The sequence below is a fragment of the Cryptotermes secundus genome, unplaced genomic scaffold (assembly GCF_002891405.2).
Source record: "Cryptotermes secundus unplaced genomic scaffold, Csec_1.0 scaffold271, whole genome shotgun sequence".
Classification (NCBI taxonomy): domain Eukaryota; kingdom Metazoa; phylum Arthropoda; class Insecta; order Blattodea; family Kalotermitidae; genus Cryptotermes; species Cryptotermes secundus.
This window is the reverse complement of record NW_019731219.1, coordinates 729,275-755,364: the sequence shown is the minus strand read 5'-3', so window position 1 is coordinate 755,364 and position 26,090 is coordinate 729,275. Positions and strand designations below refer to the sequence as shown.

The 26,090-nt window shown below is 39.3% G+C and overlaps 1 protein-coding gene across 2 annotated transcripts in view; it reads right to left on the bottom strand.

Annotated features, from left to right (window-relative positions):
• Positions 1-26,090, bottom strand: part of LOC111866432 (RNA-binding protein 26) — a 53,869-nt gene that overhangs the window by 26,415 nt on the left and 1,364 nt on the right. For both annotated transcript variants that reach the window (XM_023855390.2, XM_023855391.2), the window contains exons 2-7: positions 21,326-21,444; positions 16,696-16,925; positions 11,458-11,577; positions 7,742-7,962; positions 7,131-7,315; positions 4,054-4,269 (exon numbers count right to left, since the gene is read on the bottom strand). In XM_023855390.2, coding sequence (XP_023711158.1) covers positions 4,054-4,269; positions 7,131-7,315; positions 7,742-7,962; positions 11,458-11,577; positions 16,696-16,925; positions 21,326-21,444 — 1,091 coding nt within the window. The remainder of the gene's footprint in view (positions 1-4,053; positions 4,270-7,130; positions 7,316-7,741; positions 7,963-11,457; positions 11,578-16,695; positions 16,926-21,325; positions 21,445-26,090) is intronic.

Here is a 26,090-nt window from a genome sequence, read left to right as displayed (position 1 = left end):
CATGTTCCTATCTCATAGAATTTAAGAACAAAGATGAATAAATCATTTTCGAGCAAAATTTAAATGGCCGGCTGAATATATTACCGCCAGAGACGCGGCCGCGGAATTTAAATGACTGCGCCAAAGGGTTAATACAAAATTAAGAACACATAAACTCAGGAAACAAACATCAGAATTTAATTCACAGGCGTTCATTGTCATCTTTTTTAAAAACTAAAATATATAAAAAATAAAGAAATACTAAAACACACAGACTATAATTATCCCTATTGCTTAAAATGATTATGAAATCTGATTCCTCAATTCGAGGGTTTTCAATATAGGGATGTTTGTGAATCAAGTAAACATATCTATATTTCTAAATAATGAACTAACTCCAGTAAGTGTACTGTAATAAGTCAACATGGAGAAAAGAATTGTGTCTTATATTTCATTTGAAGCTTTAGCTTTCACAGTGCCCATTCACAGTGAAGTCTTCTTGAGTAATCAAACAAAAAACAAACAAACTCTGTGGTTTTAGTCTGCAAGCAAACTATACCGACCGAGAGACCACCACTTGTCGTCGAAGTTAGTGCCAACTTTAGCGGATAGAGGGTGTCGTGTGGTCGGTGCAACGAATCCCCACAGCCATTAATTTCGGTTTTCTAGACAAGAGCCACTATTTCCTTGAAATAGCTCCTCAATTATCATCACGAGGCTGAGTGGACCCCATTCCAGACCCATTACTTCTCAGAAAAAATCTGGTAGTGCCAGGAATTGAACCCAGATCTTTGGATCTGTAGCCAGGAACTCTAACCACTAGACCACAGAGGTGGTCCCTTCTTGGGTGATCAGCCATGTAAATGTAAATATAGTGCCTGCCCTATAAAAATTCTGGTAGGAGATTTCAATGCCAAAGTAGGGAGGGAAGACATTTTCAAACCAATGATTGGGAATGAGAGTTTGCATGAAATTAGTAATGATACTGGAGTTAGAGCAGTAAACTTTGCCACATCAAAAAATCTTACTGTTAAAAGTACAATGTTCCCACATCATAACATCCATAAATTTACTTGGATATCTCCTGATGGGAAGATACACGATCAAATTGACCATATTAACATTTCAGAGATGACTATCTCCACCATCATGGTGGAAGAATTATAGGCTAATGAGATGCAGCTGCACCCCAATAACTTCAACCCTTCAATGTCATTTTTTGCCCTCCAACACACACAGCACACTTAGTGTAGCGCTAATGTCCAGCTCTTATTTTTAACTGTTGTTTTTCATGTAAAGTAATTCTTCTGGTACAAAATAAAAGAAGAAATTATAGGCTATCATTTCGTATATGTCAGTCCCATTTTCATCTTCCGTGGCATTACAATTGCATTACAATTGAATTCTTTGAAAAAGTTCTCTACCATACCAGTTGGTAAGCTATTTTACTGTAGAAACCTATTTCCACCCTGGGGCATTCTTGTTAACTAAATATGTTAGATCGATACTATTCAAAACAGTGATCGACTGTGTGCTGTCTCTGCATGTTGCTCAAAACAAAAACCAACTTTGTTGGGGTGTTGTAAGACTTATTTCATGATCCAGACAGTGCTACTTTCACACAGGTATTGGTAACAAAAAGTACAGTTTCTACAACTTGAACCTCACATATCATCTTGACTCAAAAGAAGTGTGTTATGAATGCCATATAGGAAATAACACTTCTATACATGTACAATGTATGCTTCTACTGTACATTCCCCTTTCCTCTATAAATACACATCATGCAGTTACAACGTGGAAGCCAAGGCAAGTGCCAGCAAGTGATGAGATGTGTTGCATTATGAAGTAGAAATGGGAGCATATTTATTTCTAAGTGAATCAGAAGGAAATTTATTGTATTTGAAATCTGACAATGACAATGAATTGGAAGATCATGTTCTTCTTGATGTTGTGGTAAATGAAGGCAGTGATGATGATATTATTATTCATGACTTTGTTTGGGAAAACTATTATAAAAGCAAAGGGAAAATTTCATGGGCACTGTTGTATCTCAAGGGGCTGCAAAACATGTGACAAAAATTTTGAATATTTTAAAATTTTTTCAGTAGAGAACTAACAAAAATGACTGTCAGAGAAATAAGCAGATACACAAAGTTGTTCCTATGCAGGAGTGAATTATAAATCAGGTTGCGTGATGGGGCATGGAAACCTGTAACAGAGGGAGAAATTTATGTTGTATTGGGTCTGTTTATGTTTATGGGCATTATTTAGAAACCTACTCTCAGGCCATATTTTACCACAAAAGAGTAATTTCCACAACAGGATTATAACACAAGACAGACTGGAACTAATATACAAATTTTTGCATTTCGCTAACAATGAAACCCATCAGTAATTTTGAGGGGGGGAGGCCTCAAAAATTTTCCAAATAATTGCACACTTGAATAACAAATTTCTGGAACTGTATCTCCCAAACCAGTACATTTCAACTGATGAGTCACTGATGCTTTGGAAAGGCTGTCTTTCAAACAGTACCTGCCTCTAAAAGCATCCAAATCTGGAATTACAACTTATGGAGCTGTGTGACACTACCATAGGGTACATAGTCTGTCTTTGTATATAGAAGCAAGAACACAAAACTTGATTCCCCCTTGATCACAGCTGACACCAATAAAATAAAAGCCATTGTTCTAAAACTGATAGAACCTCAATTGGAACAAAGCCAGACTGTGTGGATAGATAAATTCTATAATTCACTGTCTCTAGGCAAGACACTGAAAATGGCCTGAAAGAATGTTCCTATAATAGCAAAAAACACAAAACTAAAAAGAAGTGAAATCATAGCACAGCATTCTGAACCAATCTGTCATAAAAAAGTGACAAAAATCATAGCTGTCTTTCCACATATCACAGTCATGATAACAGACTGTTATAATTAGAGGCAAGGAAATAGTCAAACCTGTTTCAGTGTTGGATCACAACCAGTCAATGACAGGGGTCGATTTTAAGGACCAGCTGCTTCATTTTGATTTGATTGAAAGGAAGCGAATGAATAAATATTGCATGAGGCTATTTCACAGGCTCCTGAAGACCTCAGTTATGAATGTAATAACATAAAGGAATGACACCGGAAAAGGAAGTGATCAGTTGCCACTGTGAATTCAGTTAGCTGGGGAACTGTTTCTGGAGTATGTTAACACTGTAGAATGCAAAGTGCTGTGTCAACATTGTCAGACAATACAGTGCCCTGTCTAACAGACTTCTATAGCAGCTCTACATTGCTGCTAGTCATATTATGTTTATCAGGAATTATTCTTAACATATTAATTTAGAGAGTCCAGATCAGGTAGTGTTCCTGGATGAAACCCGGGCATTAACCAATGGCAGTGACTCAAAAATGTGTAGAAAGGCACCAACCAGTCTGCTAGCAAGAGGAGAACAACAGAAACAAGGCATGTTACTGTGCATGCTGGGAGATCATGAGGATTTATTTTTTCTGGGGAAGGTTTAATGTTCCAAATACAAAGTGGAAGACTACCATGATGCAATCAACAGGGAGAATTTGAGCACTGACTGCTGACACATTTATATGAAAATGTTTCTTAACTTACAACACAATGTTCCCAATTTACAGAAGATAGTTCTATACACTTCACATATTATCATAATACAGTTAATTCCTGATTATCCCATATCCAAGGATCTGGAATTCTCATTAACCAGCAAAAATTTCAAAGAAAATTTACCTTTTTATAAAGTTACTTCAAAACAAAGTTGCAATGTACATACATGACATGACAGTTCTCTCGTCATCCTCTCATGCAGATGCCATTACAGTCTTAGTGATCCATAATTACAATACAGCTAGTTGAATCTGTGATTGTGCCACATGTGTATCCAAAATCATTCACCCATCAACTTACTATGTCACCTAAGAAGACTCCTATGCAAGAACTAAAGTGAAAAGGTGTTTTTTTTTTTACTTTGAAACAGAAGAAGAGGGTGAAAGTAGCATGAAAATTTGGTTCCTTACCATCATTACAAATCAGTGAAATAATATATTAATTTTACCATCAAAGTCTCGACATCTTCTCTTGGGATGAAAGACACCAGGCAGCAGAGAAGCTCCAGAATTGGTAACACTGTCAGCTGTCTTACCACCAGCACTGACTACACTCTGGATGCTCTGGGATGTAGTTGTGAGCCTCATGTCCACATCTCCATGATTACTGTCTTGAGTGGGGGTACCAGCCCCTGACAATGGTTCCTTCTTATCTCGTGCCCTCTCTACAAAAAGAGAAAACTGACAAATGATGGACAGGGCACTGCCTAGGCCCTTTTGTATTTACAATATTTTTTTTCCATAATAAAAAAGTCTAGGTAGCAGACATGCATGCACATCTTCAAAGGCTGCTTTCAGTAGTCAAAATAGTGATGGAGCTTCAGGAGTATAATATCGAATAGCAGCATTCTGCTGCATGTTTTCTATGGGAAAAAGGACTCTATTCAAAATATTCATAAAGAAATGTATCCTGTTTACAGTGAAAACTGTTTGTTGCATAAAGCAGTTCATAACTGGGTCAAGAAATTTTCTCAAGGATGTTCAAAAGTTGCAGTTCGCCTTGTTTAGATTGTGACAGATGCAACTGTGCAGCAAGTAGAAGAGTTGATTCAAACTGAGAGGAGAATATTGATAGACAGTGTAGCAACTGCACTAGGGTGTTCCCATGGCTTAGCACACAGCATAATGCATGACTGTGTGAAGTTTCGGAAACTGTGTGCAAGGTGGGTACTCAAAGAACTGAAGGATTGATAGAAAATATACCAAATGGTTCTGTCCTTGCAACATCTCTTATTATGCAGATGAAGACAATACTTGTATGCTTGATAGGATTGTTATGGGGGACAAATCATGGATGCAACACTAACAAGCCAAATCAAAACATGCTTCAGTGCAATGTAAACATCTCAGTTCATGTTCAACCAAAAAGTATAAGGTTATGCCATCAGTTGGGAAGGTTATGCTTACAGAGTTTTTGTGATTCTCAGGGAGTACTGTTAGCCCATTTTCAGAAATGTGGTGAAAATGTGAATTTTGCACCTACTCTGGAGTTCTGTTTGAAGCTCTGGGATCCAGTGCACAGAAAATGTCCAGGCCAACTGGTAAGTGGGGTACTGCTTCATGATTAACCTCTAACGTCCAAATGTCACCTATATATGACGCAAGCAGCAACTGGAGTTGGCCAAATGACACCTATATATGACGCAGAACACGTGCACTCTTTAGGAGTGCTGACACTTTGACCTTGGGTTTGAAACCAAAACAAACCTAGGTGAGGTCATGTCAGTGGTTCATTCCTTAGCTCTGAACAAAGAAATCGTTTATCACAGTACTGGTTTTGATACTATTTAAGTTTAGATATGACTGTTTATGACCTGGTTAGCCAAATAGAGCTAAGCTTTATTTTGAGAACTGAGGAGTAAATATTCATCTGTACCCGCATGTTAGTGCTTGTAGAGCTTTCAAGGAAGTGTGATGCATGCAAGGATTGGTTTTCAGTGACAAATTATCAGTTAGGAAGTCAGTGTCGGATTGTCTAATATTTCTTTATCAGTTAAAAAGTCAGAGTCAGACTGTCATATATTTCTTTATATATCATTTTTATTTTGCATCTTGGAAGAGGTATAAACCCACTGAGCTAGTATTACTCTGTGAGTAAAAGGCATCTTCGCCACTGCAACTTTCAGTATCAGTGTCGGACTGGCACGCTTTTCGGCTAGCATTATAATTACTTTGCATTCCTATTTTGCGAGTATTACCAACAGGTGAGTGTGTCGCTTTGTTAATCAACATAATTTATTTGATTTTGCTAGAAACCCCCCTCCCCCAGGATGATTCTTCAATCGCACAAGCCAAATATCATGATCAGTGACATTTCTCGGGGGAAGGCCGAAGTTATCAGGGGGCCCAACTGAGTTGACTGGAGGTGAAACATTCACAACACTGGCTAACCAAAGGGAAACAAAGACATCGTGTGTTTCGCTAAATAAGAAAAGCAGGAGCACGCTCTTCTATTGTAAAAATTGTGATGTTGCTCTGTGTGAGGTGGACTGCTTCGAGAAGTGCCACAGGCATCAGTGTGACTATCATAGCGAAGTGACTGTGAAGTGACGCAGTTCAAACTCGCGTATAGTAATATTATTGTATATAGTGTGATTATATTTACAATATCACCATGATTCAAGGTTGAAGAAAAAACAATGGGTAAGTCCTTTGGAATTTCATATCATATATAATAAAGATTATATTTTGCAATTCATGACAAAATAATCATAGTTAATTTTCGTTTGTAAAAATTGCTCTTTAGTGTATATATAGAAAATTTTATTGTCTTTCAGGCAGTTTTTAGTTTGTATTTCTATGTTGCATAGAACGGAAAATATGGATTTTTTTCTGAAAGTTTGCAATGTTAATTAATTAGGGTGATTTAAATACTGGCCGCAGAGGGCTGCCGGCAATTTAAAAGTCTGTACAATAAAGGTTAAAATGCCAGACCCCATACAGCACAAGCAACCCCAAAGAGAATTCAAGAACTATACTCGCAAGTTCTTGAACATCTGCCTTACAGTCCGGCCATGGCCCCTAGTGACTTCCCTCCATTTGGACTGCTTTAAACAACCTTGGTGACAAATGTTTTACTGATGATGAAGAGGTTGAAACAGAAGTGCGAAAGTGGCTGAGATAACAGTCAAAAGACTTCTATGCTGCAGGTTTCAATGAAATGGTGAAGCAATGGGAAAAGTGTATCAATGTTGGTGGAGGACATGTCAAGAAATAAATGTTCTTTCCATGTTTGAATATTAAAAGTTTTACATTTCATATCCATTTGTGACCTATTTACTGACTCTCCCTCATATATCATCATGCCATCATTTTGAAGTTACCAAATTCTGTTGCCAACATACTTCCAGTATTTATACACCATTGGGAAATTCAAACATACTTATACAGGACATCTCTTCCATAAGGTTGCCTACAAAAGCTATCACATACCCTGGTTTATAGAGTAGTTGGATTTCAAAATTCTGTGTTTACTATCCCATTATGTAAAACTTATCTGCACAACAAACTGTTTAGAACAGCTTACCAATAGAACGAGAACGTGAATGAGAGATGGACAGCCGCCCATGTGGAGATCTGTTACGATAGCGTCCTCTGTGATTGTAGTGAGGTGACCTTGACCGAGAACGTGAAGCCCCCATGCTTCGGGTCTTAACTATGGGACCTGCACCAGCAGCAACTGCAGGAGAATTGGACCGAGACCAGCTCCTCCTAATGACAAGAAATTGCATACAGCTCTACAAAATATTCCATGTTATTAAATTCTGTTAAAAACAAGGTCTCACAGCACTTCTGAAAGCATGAACATTTTTAGTTCAATAAGTAGACAATGATTAAAACACTGCATACAGGTTATGTAGACTGTGATTTTCACAGAGCCTTATAACAAAAATACTAATTCCATGACTGGCCAGACCATGAAGCTACTAAGGTCTAGAATGCATGAAAGTTTAACTCTACACCCTTTCACTGCATGATGCTTAAAGCACAGGCAACTTTATCTTTACCTACCTGTTAACTTGCAGTATAGCATTTATGCTACTGTCAAAGTGACGTACAAGAAAACAAATTAAAGTAATACTATGATGCCATCATATCTAGAGACAACATTCCTGCTGAAGTAGTAACATTTCTTACCTTCGATCCCTATCATATCTTCTGGGTGGAGGGGACTTGTTTCGCCATGCTCTACTCCTGTCTCTCTCTCGACCTCTTTCCCGATCTCTTTCACGCTCCCTGTCCCGACTACGTGACCTCCTTGTGCGATCCCAAGAACGGGACCGAGATCGGCCTCTTGAAGGAGACCGAGAGCTGCGATGTCGAATTCGTCCTCCAATGCGACCTTTATCATCTTTGTCCTACATCAGAACCATGAAACAACTTTTACATAAAGCTCCAATCAATTAAATAAAAACACACAAGAAAGTAAATTTATGTTTTGATTTAGAACAAATATGGTAACTGCTTGAAGAAGCAGCATTTGAATTCTAAAATGAACTGCAAAGTCTGGGAAATTAAAACAAGCCTTCAACTCCAGTTCAACATAAAGAGGAATAAAACACATATATGATCTTGGTGTGACACAGTTATCTTTATGATAAACGTTACTCTCTGACACAGACTGAACAGTCACCACAGTCATATCCTCTTAACTGATTTATCAATCAAAGAGAAGATAAAAGGAGGATAACTGCTAAATATTATAATTTTTGGTTGCAATAGAAAAAAATATTCAGACAGAATCCTGTTCTTCATTCTACTCTGCATGATAAATCATGTATAAAGTAAAAGTACAAGTACCAAGTTCAACTCTTACAAGCTCTGATAGTGGAATAATTATGACACATTGTGGACATGAACTGACACTCTCAGACATGGAATCAAACCTCACTCAACTAGTGTTGCAAAGAAAACATAACTTTTCACATGAAGATCTTTTCAGCAAGTAGAAGTGGATGTGGGGACAAGCAAATCAATCCTCATTTTCTTTCAAACTGATCCAAAAAAAGCTGCATCTTCTTAACTGTGTTCTGTTCAATGCATTTGTTGCCTACAAAACTTTATATCAGACTCAAAATACATTATACAGAAAGTTTCTGCATAATATACTAGTCCACAATGTGTTCAGAGAGATATGATCCTATAAAACAATTATTGTTTAACAATATCTGGTTATTCTGAAAACAGAACTATGACAGCTATCAACTCTTCTTAGAGAGCATGCTTCAAACCCTTAGAAACAAAACAATACTTTTACAGCCTGGAATGTGCTACTGGTGTTAATTCACATAAAGTACTAGAAATGAATCTGACTATGAAAAATGACAATGTTAAATTTGGTACATGTTTACTGGTGTTTCAGAGGAAATGTGCTGCTACCTCCATCATCAGGGTAGATCACAGTGGTAGCACATTCCTCACAAACATCAAGAAACCTCTACCAGATTACATGGCATCATATCCCACAAGACAATAATCTTCGTACTAACAATGAAGTTCACTCTTCTATAGAACCATGTTCTGAAATCACATCAGTTTAAAACAATTTGATATAATGAAAACTTAAAAGAAAAAACCTTCAGAGAATCTCAGTATCTGATTTTTAGCCTCCTTTCCTTATGTTGAAAAAATAAAAGTAAGCTTATGAGTCCATCTTGCTCTCTCTCTCTCTGTGTGAGTGCTTGCATGTCCTTATTAACACATAAAGGACCGGTCACATGATATCATGTTTTTCGCTTTTAAACGTGGAGGACAGGTCGCATGATATCATGATTTTAGGACACGTTAGGTTGCAACACACTATACCTTGCTCTCTTGCCATGCAGCTGCATGACTACTGGGTAATAAGACTCCGGAATGTTTGCTTAGTATTCAGTAACATGACCTCGCTGTTATCTTAACCCATTCCAAAGGAACTGTCGGCCTTCAAGCTGTTTGTAACAGCCAGTAAGTTAGTAGCGGAATATGATCAAGGACGAATTCTTCTCCGATGAGCTAGCTTACGTGCCTTGTGAAACGCGTAGTGATGGTGACTCAGACAGTGGCAGTGGCAGTGACAGCGGACAACAAAGAATTGTGGCCACAGAGAGTAAAAGTGACAGTAGCTCCAACGAAAATACGGGTAGTAAGATTGCGGGGACAGCAAAAAATCTAAAAAAAAAATCACAAAAATCTAAACCCTGATTCAAAATTGAAATATAAAGCATTTCTGATGAATGTGGCAAAGGCCTGGGCTACAGACCAGATGGTGGTGGCAGAACCAGAGTCAGACACAGACTTAGGGTAACCAGGCCCATCAACTCCCTCCTGACGCAGGCCTCATGTGGACCCCCAGGGCAACTCTTGGGTTATATGCGGAAACATACCCTCGTGAAAATTGTGAAGAGTGAACATTCCAAGGGGAAGCATCCTTCTAGGTAATGCCGTTTTTGCACAGTTCACAAAAAAAAGGAGTATGACTGTCTACATTGCAAGTTCTGTGTAATGCCACTTCACAAAGGGGAATGTTTCCAGAAATATCACACTCTCAAGCACTTCTAGGAGCATTGGTAAGTATTCTCCAAAAATTTTAGTTCATAAATCAATTAGGAGATTCTATATTAATTTTAAAATNGGACTATTTTGAAGGCGACAACATTAATGTAGACGAATGAATAAATATTTTTTCCAAAATACGGAAATTCCCATCATTTTTTGAACACACCTCGTATATCAAGGCACCTGGGCTCATCTCAATGATGTAATTCATAAATCTTTTGCATCCATAATACCAACACTACAGCCCCTCAAATTTCTGATGCAAAATCTTAATAATGCTTGAACATCTGTACCAATCTTCATGAAACTTCGCATATATATCATGCCACATACAATCATCTCAATGTCATATCTCATAAATCCCTTTGATCAGTAACCGACTGTCAGGGAACTCTGAATGTATATCATGATATCATGAGGCCATTTCAAAGGCACACTTCATAAATTGCTCCCACTAGCAATATCAACATTACAGCCTTTCAAATCTCTGAAGCAAAACCTAATTATTTCTTGAATGTGTGTGCCAATCTTCATGAAACTCATAAGTATGTCATGCCACTAAGGCCATTAATGGCATACATCATAAATTCCACTCCATCAGTTATACCAGCACTCAAGCCTCTCAAACTGTTGAAGTAACACCTTTGCTATTACTTGAATGCCTGAACCAATAGCCATGAGATTTGGTACGTACACCATACCACCTGAGTGCATCTCAATGGTGTATTCTTAAATCACTCCCATCAGTAATACTGCAGCCTCCCAAACTGTACTGTTTTACTGGCTTTATTACACATACATACATGCATACATACTGAAGTTTTCTTTCTGTTTATTGCATCAGTTACTCAAATTACAGTAAAAGGAAAGTAGACAATTAGTTCTTCCCAGAACTTCTTGTTATCCTTCCACATGCAGGGAGACAGATGCAGAAACATGAAGCATTTATTCAACTTTTTGATGAATCTGTGGCAAAATATAAATACTGTGGTACAAGGATTTTAAGACTTAGTGCTGAAGGTGGGCTTGAAGATCATCTACTTCAACCATTTTTGGGTATTTTGAGTACTCACAAATTGTACAAATTCTCACTACACCAAACATTCCTGATTGTACCAGCCCTCAGACAACTACTTCAACAACTGAATGATTTCCAAGTTTTCCCATCTATTACTTCAAAGTGCTCTAACTCTGTAACTGCTGACATTACACTCTGCTCTGTAAAGATACAGGTATTCTAAAACAATACACACCAGCCCCAATTTTCCTGGCTTTTCTAAGAAAAGATAAAAGTATTTATGTACAAATTTCCTTACTGAATCAGACTTCCTGTGTGTACTACGTGTCTGAAGATCCAAATCACGCTTGTGTACTGGCAAAGGAATGGTTCCATTGGTTTGCACAGAGTTCATCAGTGAAGTCACACCTGCCACCACCTACAATAAAGCAATTTCATAGTATTAACAAACCAGTGCACTGAAAAAATGCTAGGCTCACTAAGTTATAGAAATAACAGGACAATTCCAAACAAGCATTTATTCTGAGTTTTCTATTGTTCAAAATTCCACTTTTCAGCCACTTGGCTTAAACGGAAGGAGCTAAAAACTAAAACTGGTTACATTTTTTCTAAACTTTGAATTCTGCTGATATTTGTACAGCCCTGTAGATAGACCAAAAACAAGTGGAGAATGTGAAATGTTTTAAATATTTAGGTAGCTTGTTAACAGATGATGGAAGGTGTACTTGTGAAATTAAATCCAGGATTGCCATGGCAAAAGCTGCATTTAGCAAGAAGAAGAATCTTTTTACCAGCAAATTGGACTTAAATTTGAGGAAGAAACTAGTGAAATGCTACATTTGGAGCATAGCTCTGTATGGGGCTGAAACATGGACACTTAGGACAGTAGATCAGAAACATCTGGAAAGTTTCGAAATGTGGTGTTGGAGAAGAATGGAGAAGATCAGTTGGACCGATTATGTGAGAAATGAAGAAGTGTTAATTAGAGTCAGTGAGCAGAGGAATATCCTACATGAAATAAGAAAACGGAAGGCTAATTGGATTGGTCATGTTTTACGCAGAAACTGCCTTCTAAAAGAAGCTATCGAAGGAAAGATAGATGGGCGGATAGAAGTGACAAGAAGACGTAAGAAGATGCTGGATGACCTTGGGGACAGAAGAGGGTACTGTCATTTGAAGGAGAAAGCTCTAGATCGCATTAAGTGGAGGAATTGTTTTGAAAGAGACTGTGGACCTGTCGTCTTGACAGATTACTGATGATGATGATGATGTCCATAAGATAAAGCCTTTTGGTCCTGTCAAATTCACAAATGCTATTTCACACGTGTGGACCAAGAGGTACTGACTGAGTCACACCAATTTCCTGGTCTCATGAGTACAATTTAACTTGAGTTACAATTTTATTGCCTTATTAAGGATAAACTACTCACTGAATGTGCTTATATGTCCTGGAGCATGAAGGAAGAACTGATCCTACAGATGAGGACCAAATAAAATGATATCAAGTCATGTATATAATAAACTATTCACAGCCCATGGGCATGAACAATCACAGCAGCTTAAGCACCTATAAACCCACTACTAGTACTTCATGGCCAAATTTCCTAACAAAAGTGAATGGGAAAGCAAATTCCTCTAGCATTTGTGGTTCTCACAGTAGTCTATTGAAAGACAACCAACATTTTGAAGGAACATATATCCTTCATCTTCAGGACTGATAAGTATGCCAAGCAAGAAACTTGCATAAAGGAGGAAGCAAACAAAGCCTGCTTGGCTTACCCTTCAGGCAGTGATGAAAAGCACTTCACAATTACTAATCAACTTTAAACTGTATGTAAGATTTGAGGCTTTCACGGTGGTGACTATGAAGAAAGCAGTCTTCTGGATTTGGCACCGTGTATATGTGGTGTTAACCGATGTTTCGGAGGAATGTATCGCCTCCATCTTTAGGGTAGAAGGAAAAATATAAGAAATCCGCAAGTGAAGAGACCGTGAGAACCGGTAAGAAGATGGAGGCCATACGTTCCTCCGAAACGTCGGTTAACACCACATATACACAGTGCCAAATCCCAGAAGACTGCTTTCTTCAACTTTAAACTGGTCTGTGACTCCCACCAATTCTTTGTGAAACTACTCTTACATGCAATTTTCTCTCCTTTTAGATACTATTTCACCTGGTCCATCATTTACCTGTGTATGATTTACCACAAATCACTTCCCTTATGAAGAGAAGGCAGCTATACACCTCAATTATATACGACGAGCAAAGTACAAAATTAACACTTTTCACTAGCACAAACATATCAGCACTGCACATACTAATACTTTAGTTTCATGTGTATATGTCTAAAACAATACAAACACCAAAATGAACTTTAACCAGTTTCCAAAAAATATTCTGAAACATGCTGATGACCAAGAGGGTTGAATTACTGTTTAGAAACGACACACATACACAGAGAAAACCATTCTGTTCCATAATTTAATGAAATCCCATATTTAGTGAACAATTTTTGGGCCCTGACAAAGCCTAGTGCATTATTTTTCCATATTTACAAAATAAACCACATTTGGTGACATAAATTTGTAACCTTCCAGTGCTCATAACTTAATTTAGTGTAACTGCTGTGAAAATAAATATTAATATTCATGTTCTCCCCACCACAAATTATTACCGCACCGTCATAATCTCTGGTAAATGACATCACACATGGAACATGTAGTGAAGCGACGCCACATATGGCATCATACTGGCTCTGATTCTCAAGCAAGCCTCATCAAAGTTTTAATTTTATATTTCACTAATTATTTTAGAAATTAATTTCATAATACTGATTATTTAACTGTATTTATTCCTTCAGTGACAATTTAATATTTCAGTAAAGAAATTATTTTATCATAATTATAGCAGTAATTCTAATAAAATAACAGATTCTTCTTGTAATTTTGAATAACCACCATTTAGCAAAAACCTCACCTTACTGCTAGAAAATCTGTTCCCCAGATATTCTTTAAATACGAATACCATTGTGCATGTTTGTGTCCACATCTGCATGTATGCACAAGGGAATGTGTTTGTATTTGTGACTGTCTGTCTCTGTGTCTGTGTGTGTGTGTGTGTGTCGGGGGGTTTGGCTATACAGAGTAAAATTATCTTTGTTGCTAAGCACTATGCCATAAAGCACCAGGGAATGAAGGAAGAGCTTAACTCACTGTAGGCCCTGGCTGTAGACAAAAAGGTAATCAACTTAACAGTGACTGCTATTCACCACCAGTTTTCATTGAACTAAGATTTTCTGAGAAGTAGTGGGTCTGGAAAGGGGTCCACTTAGCCTAGTGAGGATAAATGAGGAGCAATTTCAAGGAAATAGCGGCTCTGGTCTAGAAAACTGAGAATAAAAGCCATGGAGATCCTGTGGGCTGACCACATGACACCCTCTATCTGCAAAAGTTGGCACTAACTCACTGTAGGCCCTGGCTGTAGACAAAAAGGTAATCAACTTAACACTGACTGCTATTCACCACCAGTTTTCACTGAACTAAGCTTTTCTGAGAAGTAGTGGGTCTGGAAAGGGGTCCACTCAGCCTAGTGAGGATAACTGAGGAGCAATTTCAAGGAAATAGCGGCTCTGGTCTAGAAAACTGAGAATAACGGCCATGGAGATCCGTTGGGCTGACCACACGACACCCTCTATCTGCAAATGTTGGCACTAACTTCACCGACCAGCGGTGATCGCTCGGTTGGTATAGTTTGCTTGTGGACTATAGGCCACAGAGTTTTTTTTTGCTAGGGGAGGAAATAACTTGGAACTGCTTAGGACAAAATGGTGAAAAGATAATTCTAATACCTAGTGCAGAAATTGTCTAGTATATGGCCATAACACAAAAAATATTACATAGAATACCTCTCAATAGCAGATGAATAATTCTGTATTTCAGCATCCTGTTGTATATGTTTAACTTAACGTTCATGTATTTATCGTCCGTCAATATTGCAACACTTGTTTATTCTGCACTTACTCCTAATTTTAGTTTAATATTGTACACTTTGACACAACACGTTTCAGCCCCAAACGGTCATCTTCAGGTGTCTTAATATGTTAAAAATATTTTATTCAATTATGTTAAAACTGCTATGCTGTGTTAGTTTGTGTTAAAATCACATGCTGTAGTTCTCTTTTCAAGGTAAAACAAGATAAAATCCATGAAATTTCTATTAAACCCACGTTATTTTGGTGCATGAATACTCAGAATTACTGGGATTTTGGACTTTGTCCATCATGAGGCATCCTAAAAAAACAAGACAGGATTTCAGGAACTGGATCTGTTTCAGTCCTCAGTTGAGGGGGGGGAGGGGAGAGACACCTAGGACACATACTCTGTTGGGTCACAACATGCCTATGAAGACGGTCATAAGGCAAGCTGGGATGAAGCTAGGATTTCGGAAATCGAAAGTAACAGGCATAGGAAATACAAGGAATTGTCCCATATGGCATGCTTAACCAGACGGATCAGCCAACCCAGTTCGGATATTTCTCATATCTACATCCCCCTTATCAGCAATGAGGTTACCAATTCACAGACATGGTCAGTATGACGTGACAGATTCTTCATGGGCTTACGTATATAATGTTTTAGTCCCGAGTGTTCAGTTTTTACTCTATAGATGGTACCAGCAGTAAGCACCGACTGGTTCAACAAATTCTCCATTAATCCTATGGAATGATTTTTATGGACTTGGTATGTTGTTTAGGTTTGTTGCATAAAATTTTTGCCTCCCTTTCTATATTACTTTCAGGTTTGTGCATGCTTCATCATATTTTTATTGTATATTTTCCTATTATCTCCCTTTGACAAAGCCTGGTCTCAGGTATTTATATAGCTGTAGTTATACTGACATGGGGAGTCACCCGTGTGGAGGTGGGGTCAGATACCTCCACCTTGACCCTGCGAGTCATAGGAGGCGACCAAAAGGGAAGTCTCAAATCTGAGACAGTAAAATATGGTGACAAGTACTAAGGGACTCAGACCCGAAAAAGACTGCACTGGCAAGGGCCAGCAGCATATACAAAAGAAAGACCCGTCCTCTCGTCAGAGATGGCGCCCCACAGAAACAAGACAGTAACTGTCAAACGGTAATAAATATCTGGTCATGAGCTCCAGATGGGGCTTGACACCAAGACTTACTGACTGACTGACTGACTGACCGTCAGTCGCAATGTGACTTTGACTTTGACATGGGTTATGTAGCGATTGAAGTTAGCTCTTTCTAAGGGACCCAATAGAGTAGGTGTCTCCCCCTAACCTGAGGAAGGAAACAGATCCAGTTTCTGAAATGTTGTGCTTTTTTTTTTTTTAGGATACCAGCAAATGAACAAAGTCCAAAAACCAATAATTCTAAACGTTATACTCGTACACTGTCATCAAAATCCCTTAAAATTTACTAGCAGATGAATAGTTTGATTTGCATTTGAAATCAACTTCTTGCATAAAACATGCACATCATTAAATGTTGATGTGGAACAGAAATACTTACCTGATGTCCAGGTAAAGACTGGGTATTTGGTGGATTTGCTGTATTTAGTGAGTCTGATAGTAATGGTTCTCCTGGCTGTTTGGCAATGGGAATCTTGGTTGCAGCTGGCTCAGCAGTAATTGTTGGGTCTACAACTGCTGATGTAGTATGGGTTACCGTAGCTATAGCTGGTACATCATAAACCTGTGTCTCTAGTGTCTTGAATAGCAAATCCACAAATTTCTTTGTTTCTGGGGGAGAAAAATGTAAATTGAAGCCATATAAAATACTTAACACAGGAAGAAAACATTGTTTTATTTGAACATACATACTGCAACCATGCATGATACAAAGGTCATTCAAATGAAAACTGCAAAACCAACATAAAATGCATATTACTGTTTAAGTGTTGGGGGAATAATTTAACAAGAGAAACTGTCCGCTACTAAGTACCGGCTCAATAAACATGTACAAGTGTCAAGGCAATGGATATGCATGCAACAATTGAGGAACTTCTGAAGATGGTGTCTTCTATACATTCTGTGTCTAGGTTATATAACTAGGACAACTGGACAAGCCAAGTATTAAGTCAGCAAAGGCTAGTGGTGTCATGAGAACCATCTAAGAGTCAAAAGAAGTCACTGTTGCGAGCCACTACCAAGATATGAGCACATGAAGGTGCAGTGTGGGTGCAGTATCAATTTGTTCAGTGTGTAGATCAGCGGTAGTGTTATAATTATGTGTAGACACAAGTTACATGTGTTCAATAAATCCAATTACTAATCCAAACCCCGTGTCTAGTCACTAATGCATGACGATATGCAAGAAATGATGATAATCTTGTATCAGATTAATGACCAAAGTCTGTTAGCAAACACTGAGCACTAATATGGCACCATCTGCCAGTGTCACTAGTAAGCTGCCAAGTTTCAAGATGGTGGACACTCATTCTGAATGCAGAATAAAACCTGCTAAATTTATTGCAGAATGCTGGCTCATTCACCAGAATTAGCAATCTGATTATCACCCTTTTAGGCAACTAAAAGAAGCACTAGGAGAATGTCACTTCTCATTAGAAGAAGAGGTCAAGACAACCATACAACACTGGAGGAAGTGTGTCAAACATAATGGAGACTACACTGAAGATTGACTTCCATATTTTTGGTGCTGTCTGTGAAATGTTAATGTTGTAGTTTTCATTTCAATGACCTTTATATATCTTACAGTTGAAAAGATGATGTTTACTTATATTTACAGTTACAATTAATGATACTTACAGTTTATCATTTCCTGTGTGAGATGGACAAGATTTTCATCTTGTCCTGATACAGGTCTTTACCCATGAGATTAACTGGATAAACATGTAAGTCACTACAGAAGTTATTTATATTGTAAAAAAAGAGAAGAGGAATTTTCAGTTAGAATATAAATTATGAACATAATAATTTTGCCATTTCAATATAAAGCAAGAACTGAACATTGCAGCCAAGCATACAGCACTCCTAATCTGCATTCAGGAAGTCCAAGGTTCAAATATCAACCTGGAGAATAACTAGCTTGACTGAGTTTTCACACATTTCTCTTCAGTTCCTACATGCAACTGCCAGAATATTGTCATGTCTTATTCCTTCTCATTCTTCAGTAATTGTCCTATCATTCCACACTGTATAATCTGAGCTATTAGCAGTACCATTAAATATATCATCTATATAAATAAAAATATGAAGTATGTACATTTTGATGACACTGATGACATTAGGAGTAATATGACAGAAGCTCCGAAGGACATTCAACAAAACAAGTTCCAAAACTGTTTTGAGTTCGCAAACTTTATTGTCAGACCATGTATGTTGGCTGTGACAGACACAGTATGCAGAACGATAAGAAAATTTTAGATGCTGTACATGCTAATGCATTAACTAGCACTTCTTGGATTGCACACGAAACAGGCGTCTTTCAGAGTCCAGTATGACATATACTGCATGAGAAGAAACTGTATCATTCTTATGTTCATTTTGTAGAAGGGCTACAGCCAGGGAACAATCTTTCCCTAAAGTTAATTGGACAAAACTGTACATGAACCAAACTTTTTGTGCCATATGTAGCGGAATGAAGTAACACTCATATGGAGTGGAGCGAAACAGTCTTAACCTAGACGAATGGGCACTGGGTAATTCTCATGTTACTTGATACTCTTCGTTTCAGTGAAGATTAGCCTCTATATTTGAGCTGCAATATTAGACAATTACCTCACTGAGCCATACATGATAAAAGATTGTCTTGATGGAATCCAATATACCACTTGGGGGGGGGCAGTTCTACTTTTATAGGAAGCTGTACCATTTAATGTTCATTATGGCATGTCATTTCAAGAAAAGGGGGCTCAGTCATGTGGCCTCAAGTTCTGATCTGCACCCATTTGATTTCATTTTTCATGTCAGAGTGCATAAAAAAAAGTTTATGTTACAGAAGTACAAGACTGCAACAACAGACATTAGGGGCCAACCTAGTCTACTAGTTCTTACGAGGGACTGCATTTAGCATCACTGCGAAGCATGCTTGTGAGGTGAAGGAGGCAATTCTGAGCAGTTCTTGTTAACAAACACATAAAGCTGCATGTGAGTCTCCACTCCATAATCAGACATTTTTGTTAAATGTAACGTAAAATTCAAACTAAAGAGCCAGTAACTTTGGAATCTTTGCTCTTTATTATACGTGGGTAGGCTGAAAAGTAATGCACACATGCTTGTAGAGCGCGAACAAAAACAAATAGCAAGATCGGGCAAAAAGTACATTAAAGTACAATTCTTAAGTTTCAAAAGCATATATTTATTTTTCAACATAGTCACCGTTAAGGCTAACACATTTCTCCCAACGTGTAACAAGTTTTTTCATTCCGTCACTGAAAAATTCTTCCGACTTTTCTCGAATATAGGACTTGACAGCTGCCTTCACCTCATCATCCGAGGTGTAATGATTACCCTTGAGGTCTCTCTTGAGTAGAGGAAAAAAATAAAAATCGCAAGGCACAAGATCGGGGGAATAAGGAGGGTGTGGAATCGGTTCAAACTTCAGGTTTCGCAGAGCCTCTTCAGTTGCGCGCGAGGTGTGTGGACGAGCGTTGTCATGTTGCAAGATTACTGGCGCGAGGCTGCCTCTAACACGACAAACTCGACGCCGGAGGTGTTTGAGAGTCTGTATGTACTGAGAAGAATTTACCGTTGCCCCTCATTCTAGAAAATCGGTCACATAAACTCGGTGAGCATCCCAAAACACAGTCAAAAGAAGTTTTTTGGCAGATGGTTGTGTTTTGAAATTTTTAGCCTGAAGAGAAAACGGATGTCGATGTTCAGCGCTCTGTCTTTTCTCTTCTGGGTCGTAACGATGGACCCATGACTCGTCCCCCATCACAATATTCAAAAGAAAGTCGTCTCCTTCGTCACGGTAGCGCTGCAAAAGTTGCTCGCAGCATTCCAATCGACGCTGTTTGTTCTCGTCTGTGAGACGGCGTGGTACCCATCCTGCACAGATTTTACGGTATCCCAATTGTTCAATAATGAAGCCTACACGTTCCTTGGATATTCCAATATGGTTTGTGATACGCTTTTGAGTGATTCGCCGGTCATTTTGAATCAAATCGTCGATGAGTTTGCGATGATTATCGTCTGTGGCAGTGATCGGATGTCCGCTGCGTGTTTCATCAACAATTATGGCTTTTCCAGGCTCGCAACCAAGAAATTTTATTACCCATCGATTTACAGTAGACCTATCAACAACATCGTCACCATAAACAGCCTTTAAACGACGATGAATCTCAGTAGGAGTCACTTTTTCAGCAGTTAAAAATTCGATAACAGCAGGATGTTTAACTCACGTTGACATAGCACTAGAACACGTCTCCATACTTCTGCTTTTCGAAATACACTGGATGAACGCAACGACCTCAAACCTGTGCATGCGTATTGAGGGGGAATGTTACTTCCACATGCCACCTGGCGTGCTTCTGAAGGTCATTTCGTTCGCGCTCTACAAGCATGTGTGCATTACTTCTCAGCCTCCCTACGTAATTAAATGCAATAAATCCAGATGTTACATAAATAAATGAATGTATACCTGAATGGATAACTATTTCATTTTCTTAAAAAGTGGAAAAACCTCATAATTCAATAACAGCAATGAACTGTGTAACAATTTACTTACATTTTCTGCTCCAAATTCTCTCCAACATTCTTCTAAAATATGACCATAAGACTTTGAATTATAGTGTATGCTACTAGGAAAATTATTTTAAAATGTTCTATTTCAAAGTATTTATGAAGAATCATGCTACTTAGACATTTCTTTCAATGGTTCTATCATTTTATATAAACTATACTGAAGCTCCTGGACTTATGCATTCACTTTAAATTCTCTTGCCATGTGAACCTTGACATTTCTCACCTCCAAGTTTAGGCCAAGGCCATGTTATCTCAAGAATGAAACCCAAACCCATGATTCATCCTACCTGAGATACCTGAACCCAGAGAAAGAAAGAAAGAAAGAAAGAAACACGAGTCAAAACGACAGTCACAGTTCACAATTATCAAATGCATTTCATAAAAAAATGCGTTTGGAGTCTGAAAAATGTGTTGTCAAACAAACATAAACATACCACTTTGAAGAAACACATCCAGCTGCTCCACCATGCTTGACCGTAATTCAGCCACAGGCTTATCCTTCTTCACTAAAGCAAACACATATTTGGCTAAGGCTGCTGGATCTGCATCACACCTGCAAGAATGATGATTGCAAAAACTCAACTTCAAGTTTTTAGAAGAATATTATGACACCTACATGAACAGTAATGCTCTTAGGGCCCCCATACACACACAGTTCGGCCTGCACAGTTCAAGACTGAAAGGCAAAACTGATGTGTGTGGTGAGGCTGGCCGGCCAATCGTTTACACGCGTGTAAATTCTCCATGTGTGTTACATACTGTTGCAGGAGGTCTTCTATTCGACCGCTGTCCATTATTTGTGCTGTATTGTCAGGGTCACCAATGTGGGATGTCATTATATGAAGAGACAACCACTAGTTGAACCGTCCTATAGCATTTATTACAGTTGCACAGTATACGTGGACGAACCTGAGTTTGAAGAATCGAAGAATAATAAATAATAATAACAATAGGGAACTCCTTGAACACTGAACTAGAATTGTAGAACTGTAGAAATCTAGAACTGGAACTGTAACTTCCACTCAATGTATCTTCTTATGTAACCTAGAGTCGGACATATAGAAAACATGTCACTGTCCGTATTGTTGTAGGCTTTGCCTAGCAACCGCTGTTTACTCGTCGTTGCTAAGCAATGAAGCTCGCGTTCTCACACTTGCTTGAATGTGGGCAGTTCCCACACAGGTTTCACCCTATCGGATGACACGGTGATGGGCCTGCTGCACACGAGGATTTGCATTGTCTTCTCCTTCCGTGACAAGACCTGGTAGGGGCCGCTGTAGGGGGGGCTCCAACACTCTGCGAGTCGTGTCCTGCCAGAGGAAAACGTGCATGCTCTTCTCGAGTTCGCTGTGCACGAATGCAGCCTGAGAGGCGCAGCGTGTTGCTGGAATTGGTCTGAAGCTGGCCATATATTGATGGAGTTGGGTGATGGGGTGCGCTGGATCCACTGGATCAGCAGTCGGAGTTAGCAGCTCTCCTGGTATTCTTAGTGGCTTGCCGTACATGGCTGTGTTTGCTGTTGCTTTGGTCCCTGGGTGCGACAGATCATGGATGGACTGGAACACTTTGAGCCAAAGAGGAGCTGGAATGTATGGCCGAGGTTTCCCAGCAGAGGTATCCCAGTAGATGAACACTGTGGTACCAGAGATTGGTAGCTTCTCAAGCTGCAAAGCGGTGTTCGACTGCCAAAGTGATTGGAGCTCGCTGTCGCTGTCCTGCGATGCGGCCAATGCATCGTAGGATGGTGGTGCAGTGCCGGACTCGACGTGGGAGCACCCATGGCGGACGTGGAGGCATCCGTGATGAGTGCAAGTGGCGCGAATGGATTGGGGTGAGCCAGTAGTGTGGCTCATGACAAATTCGCCTTGCACTCTTTGAAGGCCATGTGGAGCTCCAGTGTCTAAGTGATGGGGTGGGAGACCTTGACTTTTGGTCTGGAGAGGACATCGTGAAGTGGTGCCTGGTGTACTGCCACATGGGGCAGAAATCGCCTGTAGTTGTTCAGCATGCCCAGGAAACGGCGGAGCTGACTGGCGGTTTTAGGAAGTTGACATTCCTGAAGGTGAGTCACTCATTCTTCCAGCGGTTGGGAGCATTCGGCGGACACCTTATAACCGAGGAAGGTGATGTCAGGTACTCAGAAGATGCACTTCACCGGGTTGATGAGGATCCCATTCTTCTGCAGTCGGTCAAAGAGCGCCCATAGGTGTTGCTCATGTTCCTCAAGAGACCAGGAGAAGATAGGATATCATCCAGGTAGGCAAAACAGAAGTCGAGTCCCCGCAGAATGTGGTCCATAAAGTGCTGGAAGGTCTGTGCAGCACCGTGCAGGCCGAAGGACATGAAGGGGAACTCGAATAGGCCGAATGGAGCGGTGATGGCCGTCTTCTGTATATCATCAGGATGGTCGGGGATTTGATTGTAGGCTCTCACCAGGTCGATCTTGGAGAAGACGGAACAACCAAAAAGTTGGTGGGAGTAGTCATGGATATGACGGACGAGGTAGTGGTCGGAGATGGACTGGGCGTTTAAAGCTCTGTAGTCGATCTTGGAGAAGACGGAACAACCAAAAAGTTGGTGGGAGTAGTCATGGATATGACGGACGAGGTAGTGGTCGGAGTTGGACTGGGCGTTTAAAGCTCTGTAGTCGCCACAGGAACGCCAACCATTGTCCTTCTTGGGTACAAAGTGTAGCGCGGAAGACCAGGAACTCTCCGAGCAGTGAGCTGTGCCATCACATAACATGGTGTTGAACTCAGTTTTGGCGATAGCCATTTCCTGGGCATGCTGAACAACTACAGGCGATTTCTGCCCCACATGGCAGAACACCAGGCACCACTTCACGACATCCTCACCAGACCCAAAGTCAAGGGCTCCCACCCCATCACTTGGACACCGGAGCTCCAAAGGGCCTTCGAAGCGTGCAAGGGGAGTTTGTCATGCACCACACTACTGGCTCACCCTGATCCATCTGCGCCACTTGCACTCATCACAGATGCCTTCAAGTCTGCCATGGATGCCGTGCTACAGAGTGAATTGTTCCTTCAGAACCCTCTTAGTGAGCCCTGTGCCAGTACATATATAATTACAGATGTCAACATTCTGGATAATAATTGACTTATTTCCATCAAACATGGTATTAATACACAGCCGACCGCCTCTCTGGTCTAGTGGTCAGAGTTCCTGGCTCCAGTCTAGAAAACCGAAATTAATGGCTGTGGGGATCCAATGCATTGACCACGTGACACCCTCTATCGGCTAAAGTTGGCACTAACTTCATTGCCAAGTGGCGGATGCCTGGTCAGTATAGTTCACTTGCTGACTAAAACCTTGGAGTTTAATTGTTTTGCTTTATGAATGCCCAGTCACTGTAGTTCACACAATCTTCTTACTTTATCTCCTTATCAACAACACTGAAATGTGAACTTTTTAAATGGGAACACTAATACCGTCATTCTCTACCAGATAAATTTTGTGTGCCGACAGACAAGAGTCAATAAATTTTCTGCAGAGCCAGGCATCACATTTGAAGATTACAAGCTTGGATGGATAGTTACTTCTTTATTTATTTATGGTTTACTGAACATCACTGATAATAACTCAGGCTATATGGTGTGAAATGGTAGAATGATCAGTGAATGAAATGGGAAAAAGTGTAGAAGGTGGTCATGGCCTATTTTGGTGTACTATTAACTATTTAACCAGAGGAACTGAAAAAACCACGCAAGACTCTATCACAGCAGCTGTCTCTAGGCCAAAATTCAAAATTCAACCTTCTGAATATGACACAGGAGTGTTACTCATGTCACCAAGATGCTCAATTAGGAAGGGTATAAAAAATTTGGAACTACATTCATCATAGATTATGAAACACACCCTGTTTTTACATCCATTTCATAATGTGGCTAAGATCTTCTGAATAGTTACTTCCATACATCCAGTATTACTCAGGGTAATACATGACAAAATTCAACAGGCTTTAAATACAGCATATGTACCCCATTTGTGGACTGACTGCAATTGATTCATATCATAATGTCAATTGCTTATGTAGTTTAAAGAGAAAGCCTGACATTTTGACACTGACTGAAGACGAAATCTGCATGGCAGACTTAGAACTACAAACAACAAGTTACACACATTTTCACGCATGAATAGAGAAAAAATTCAGGTCATTACCACAAAATATACTTGTTGCTGTAGCAACCTGGAGACTGGTATTTGTGGAGCCCTGACAATACTTCTTCAAGAAATCAACAATTTTCACAAAGGATATTTTTAATAAACACAGAAAATAATGTAAGATCACACAAATTACAGCACTCACTCACTCACTCACTCACTAACTCATGGAGCCGAGTCCTTCCTGAGAAGATGCTAACAGTGCAGCTACTTAAGAACCTCCCATCATTTTTTCTGTTTAATACAACACAAACCTAACATAATATATAATAAACCAACTACATGACCTAAACCAAGCTGTTACTGAATTCAGAGTTCTTGTTCACCTCTTCATAAATCTATTACAGCTTGTGATATTAGCAGCAATTTTAAATTTACGTGTATGTGCATGCTCCAGAATGAGATGGAAGAATTATTTTACTGACCAAATCTCATATGAAAGACAGGGTTCAATATAAACATACAAAAATAGGCAATCCTCATAAAAATAGTCTTGTAGAAACCATAATGGGCAGATATGGAATGAAGATTACCCCCTTTTAGCATATAAGGCACAATGGCTGCAACTTTTCTTAAGTTCCACATTATTTTATCATTCATTCCATTATAAATAATTACAACCTAATTTAACTGTATTATATGGTAAAGGGACCTGACAAATGAAATACCGATGGAGATTCAGTCCAGTAGCCTCAAGTCTCATTCTTGGATACATGCTATGCTAATATGCAAGCCCTGGAACTAGGTACTGCAAAGTGTTCTTGCTACCATATTACCACTGATATAAATCATTTACTTCTTTCCCCCTTTGTACCTTTATCTCCTTCACTCCTTTCTCCCTTAATGCCTTCCCATACTATTTATCCCTTTCCTACCTTTATCTTCTTCCCTCCTTTCTCCCTTAATGCTTTCCCATCTCATTTATTTGTCCCTCTTATCATCTTTCTTTTTCCCCTCCTTCACAGTAAAACAATCTGATCACCCCTGTAAATTTATTCTTATGTTCATTCACCTCCC